General features: G+C 38.1%; 1 protein-coding gene across 1 annotated transcript; it reads right to left on the minus strand.

Moving 5' to 3' along the window:
* Positions 1-2,263: 2,263 nt before the first annotated feature.
* On the minus strand, positions 2,264-3,748 carry LOC101311177 (putative DNA-binding protein ESCAROLA-like). The gene has a single exon (XM_004296573.1). The coding sequence runs from the start codon at positions 3,284-3,286 to the stop codon at positions 2,453-2,455; it is 834 nt and encodes a 277-aa protein (XP_004296621.1). The 5' UTR covers positions 3,287-3,748; the 3' UTR covers positions 2,264-2,452.
* Positions 3,749-5,408: the final 1,660 nt, after the last annotated feature.

Here is a 5,408-nt window from a genome sequence, read left to right on the forward strand (position 1 = left end):
GGTCGACATGCCCAGGAACTAACTCGAGCTCGTCCATGCCCAGATTTCAGATTTCTTTTTTCTCAATCCATGAATCATATGTTTCTGGCAGCTTATCATAGTCAATCCCAAATTCTTCATATAGTTATACATGTGAGATTGAGTATAATATAAAACAAAGAAAGTGAAGAAGAAAGGAGCATCTGCAAGTTTCCTCCAGCCATTGCTTTTCTATTCTTACACTGAGTTGTGGATCCAATTGATCATTGCAGAGGATGGAACAATATCTTCTAATTAACTATAAGTGGATCTAAAGATTTAAGAGAAAAATCCAACAACAACTTCTGCCAATCTTCCCTCATCGTAAAAAGCTTCTGCTAATCTACATAGATGATAGATGTGTGAATACAGCTGGAGGTGTTTTACAAAAAGAACTTGAGAGAAGGCTGACAGATGTCGGTAAGGGAAAGAGTCAAGCTTTTTGTGTATTTAGTCCAACCTTTCATATATCAACTAGCATCGATCCTTGTAAAACAATTTTTACTGAAAATATACCGGATGCATTTTCTGTTTAATTTAGATCTCAAAAATACAAAGTCCGATTTTTCGTTTTTGTTTCACAAAATGGTTTTTGAAAAATAGTTTTGTAAAATGATACAGGACACACCCTTAATGATTATCAATTTGGTTACAATTTTGTAGAGATGATCTACTCATATATACCTATAATGTGAATAATTAAGATGAGAAAATATAATCTAAAAGTGAGTCAATTAAGAAAATCCATATCTTTTGAATAAATAAGGAAGTCCGTATCTGAAAAGGCATAAATATATGATTTAAGACTATGATTCACAAATAGTCTCTATTCAAAAAAAAAAAAAAAAGAATTTAAGCAGAAGAACTAGCTAGCTAATTCATGCAATTTTAATAATAATTCCTAATTGAGACGAGAGTGTCTGAAAAGGTCCTAACGAGCTGGTAAATACAAAGCCATCTGTAATTGCTTATCTACCAAGTAACTAAATAAATAACTAATTAATTACCATCAAATCCATATATACTTACAAAGAGTGTCCACTCCTTCAATCCAAAGAATAATAAAGAAAAAGAGATGGTTTCAAGTTTTCAACTCTTTTGTTTTGGACAAGAAATAATTTTAAGTCTAGTTTTGGAGACATTTTGGTCATTTCTCATAGATTTTCTAGAATGGCATAAACAATTACTTCAAGACTATTTGTGAATCAAACACCACACCTCACAATAATCCCTATCAGTTACACAGCTGATCGATGATAAAGTCAAAAATTGACCTAGATGATCATTGAATTAATCCACTTCTCCGCGAAACAGAGAAGTTATTTTATACTCTTACAATGCAAAGGATCCCTCTTTTCCCTCACCCCCAGATTTTCCCGGTAAACAATGTTCAATTGCTAGGAAATTGATGAAGTTTGCTGCATTGGATATGTGACTTGAACAAACTAAAGTTAGGTTACAATTTCCTTCATGTTTGCTACCAAATTAGGGTGCATATATGTAAGATTTAAGAGAAGAGACTTTGAGATCAAAAGTATATTGATTAATTACCAGGGGAGCCCTTCTAATGAGGACTCTTAAGTTGAGGACTAGTTAAAGACTTTTCGGTTTATGGTTTAAAAAACCCAATTTTCGATCATATTTTAACATCTCATCCGTTCAGTTTTTAGGTTTATATGAGTAGATCGTTTCTATAAATTTTCACTCAATTTGGTGTTCGTTAAGATAACAAACTAGATCAAATTAATGGACGAACCAAATCTGTCAAATATGAACCGTTCAAGTTCATAATTGATAAATCATACTTATGAATGTCTTAACAATTTTCAATATAGCTGAAAATTTAAAAAAATGATCTACTCATAAATACCTATAAACTGAACGGTCAAGATGTGGATATAAGATCAAAAGGTGGGATAAACCGAAAAGTCATCGTCAAGTCCTTAACTTAAGGGTCCTCGCTAGAAGAATTTCTTAATTACCAGAGCAACGTTTGAACAGGCTGATATGTATGCCTGGATCTCCACTTAATTATTTACTATATGTCTAATCTATCATATCAGGTAATAAACTACAAATCATTGACGTATATATTAAAAAACTGATTCACTGAACTGAACTAAAATCCCCCACCAAGCAAATTTATACAAAAGAAATTATAATACACACACCAGCAGCCAGAGATCAATGTTCGATCAAGAATTAGTATCTAAATTAGAGGCCAGAAACCGATTCGAAATCGAAGCACAATATTCATTATTATCCTTTTCATTGCTGCAAACTCAAATAAGCTTTTACAAATATAACATCGAGAACATGCTCTCCTTTTAATTCACATCTCTCTCTCTCTCTCTACATGTTTCTAGTGTTTTACATCTCTCAGTTACAAGAAATGGAGGATTGCCTGATCATGAAGATGAACTGCTCCTCTTTTTCAGTAAGGCGCTCTTGAATGAGGCCAGGGATAAGCGTCATGCCCGAGCGGCCCGCCGTTGGGGATCAGATTGGGTGGCAGACCATAAAGGGGGAGCGACGACGGATCAGGTAGCTGCCCGCCGTGCCCAGGCGGCAGTACCTGAGGACCGCCACTACTTCCAACTCCAGTAGGGGAACTTCCAGAAGCTCCATGGCCTCCTCCAACACTTGCAGCCTCATCATCTTCCTCAAGAGGCAGTCTCTCATAAGTAGCATTAGCAAAAGTAGCAGCCACCACCATAACTGGTCCAGCTGCAACAAGTGATCCAACAACGCTACCCCCAACCACCTGACCCTGACCGCCTGCTAGGTAGACGGTCAGGCCTGTCGACCCGGGTGGCGCGGGTCCAGGCAGGAACGCTCCGCTCAGGGACAGGATCTCAAACCTTCCATGGAGTGCTACAACGGCACCTGGGGCAGCAGGTTGTCTCAGTGTCACGTTGGCCACTGAACCACTCCCGCTGAGTACACAAACACCTCTCTGACGCCTCCGTGCAAACTGTGCCACGCTCTCAGCCACGTCAGCACCGCCGGCGACTTCCATAACGTGGCTTCTGAGGGAGTTGGGGCTGTCCCTGGTGACAAAGATGGGCGGTTTGGGTTTGTTTTTGGATCCGGGAGGACGGCCTCGGGGCCTTCGAGATCCAATCTCGACGGCTCCTTCTTTAGGCTCATCTCCTTGATCTCTATCTTCGTCGTCGTCTCTGCCACTTCTGCCGCCGCTGTTTTCATTCATGGAAATCTCGAGTTCGCGCTTGTTTAGGGCTGCTGGTGAATTGGCTGCCGGGTCCATGCCCGGCAGCCCCAGCTGACCGCTCCACCAAGGATTCGCCAGACTCGCAATTTTGGATGAATAGGGAATCAAGATCGACGTAGGAAGAAGATCACTCTAAGCTTCTTAGTTTTCTTGTTCACTTCTACTAGTTCAGAACTTCGATCAGGTGAAGAAAGCAAACCAAGCAAAGGTGTAACCTAACAAACTGCTGACGCTGGAGCTAGAGATTCAGAGAGAATTTAAGGAGGGTGATGAGAAGTTAGAGGAGAAGACAGAATTAGATTCAATTGTGATGGTGATGAACTTGTCTGATGAAGAAGTGATCTTAGTCTGGGCAGAGAATATATGTATGGAACAGGGGAGAAACAGATGCAAAAACCCTTGTTCTGATAGAATCAAGTACAGAGAAGAAGAAGAAGAAGAAGAAGAGAGAGAAGGGAAGAGAGACAAAGAGAGGGAGAATAATTAAAATTAAGAAAGCACAGAAAGAGGGATTGAAGTGAAATTAAAGAGTATATTTATATATAAAAAAGGAGGGACTAACATTGAATTCCAGATACCAAGTGTTTTAAGGGTGTTTTGGACTGACTGGTGTTTTAACTATAGCTGATGAGCTCTGGTCTGTTGTCATTTCGGGAGCTGGTAGTGAGATTTTAACCCTAATTTTGTCTAGTGATGTGAGCTTTGGGAGGGATCGGACTTAGGGTTTCGTGGGGTCGCGTGCCCGTGGGAAGGTGGCGATCACGTCGTTTTCTTGGGACCAAGGAACTGTGTGTGTTTCTTTGTCTCTGACTCTGAGACTCTCTGTGATCTGTGGCCGTGTGCTTCACAGTAACAGTGTTACTGTTACTGCTCAGATAGAGAGATAGAGAGAGAGAGCTTGAAATTCTCAGTCTGGACAAGACCTGGTGTCTACTAGTACAACTAGTACCCACTACCAGTTGCCCCCAACCAATTTCAATGAGTAACCCTCGATCTGCTTTTGTGGTTTCGCTAGCTCATTTTTGGAATTCAACCTATTGTCTTGTTTATTGCCTTAAGTAGACCTTTCCAATGCGTACTTAATTAGGGTAATAATTAGGGAAATAATATAATAATATTGTGCAAGGAGAGACAGGAAATGATTAAGAGAAAGTTGTAATATATAATTCAAGAAAAACACCATATTTCCTCCTTTCGTTTTTCTTTACGATCGGAATTTCCATCTATAGTTCTAAGACATTCTACTTCTAGGAACAATTTTCACCAAAAGAATTTGTTTAGTGGAGACTATTGCATGGTATTATTTCAAGACGTTCTCTCATGACTTAATGTAATTTAGGATTTAGGTACTATCAATGGCGTAGGCAGTATAGGACGAGAGGGTTCAGGTGACCTCTCTGAACTCTGAACTTTGAGAATTGCTCATGTGGTTAAGATTGGGGGCTTCAATCAATATAAAACTAAACCAATTAGCTGAGATTTGTATAAAATTGACCCTTGTGAAAAGATTGGTCTATTATATTCTAGTAATCACGTAGTTCAAGATTGGTGATGAACCTATGATCAACAAATGTAATATGAAGTTTGTATATATTTATCTTTTCTCTAACAAAAGAATTTGTTTGCTACATAGATTCAAGCAAGAAAAAAGAAAAAAGAAGAAACTTTTTCAATAGATGGAGTACAATAACACATTGGACTACTATTAGTTTTCTTGTCTTCTTATTTCTTACAGGGCATCTAATTTTTTTTTTTCCAGATAGATCAGTTCAATGTAATATATTTTGCATTACAATTAAAGATGTTATTGTTAACATTTTAACAAAATAATTATTTTTATTAAGCATTAATTTTGATAATTCTTTAACATATATGTAAATTCAGGGCCCTTCCAATGAGGGATCCCTATTTTAAGCCATTTATAGGGATAGGGCATTACACCAACTTCCCGATTATAATTTTACATCTCCACCGTTCATATCTTAGGTCTATATGAGTAGATCACCTCTACAAAATTTCATATGATTTGGTGATCGTTAAGGCTTTCAAAAGTTCAATTTAGTTTTAATGACCTTCAACGGTTTTAGTTTGACATAAGCTGGACCGTTCAAAATCATTAAAAACTAAATCAAACTTTTGAAAGTCTTAACGATCACCA

Source organism: Fragaria vesca, linkage group LG4 (assembly GCF_000184155.1).
Source record: "Fragaria vesca subsp. vesca linkage group LG4, FraVesHawaii_1.0, whole genome shotgun sequence".
NCBI lineage: Eukaryota > Viridiplantae > Streptophyta > Magnoliopsida > Rosales > Rosaceae > Fragaria > Fragaria vesca.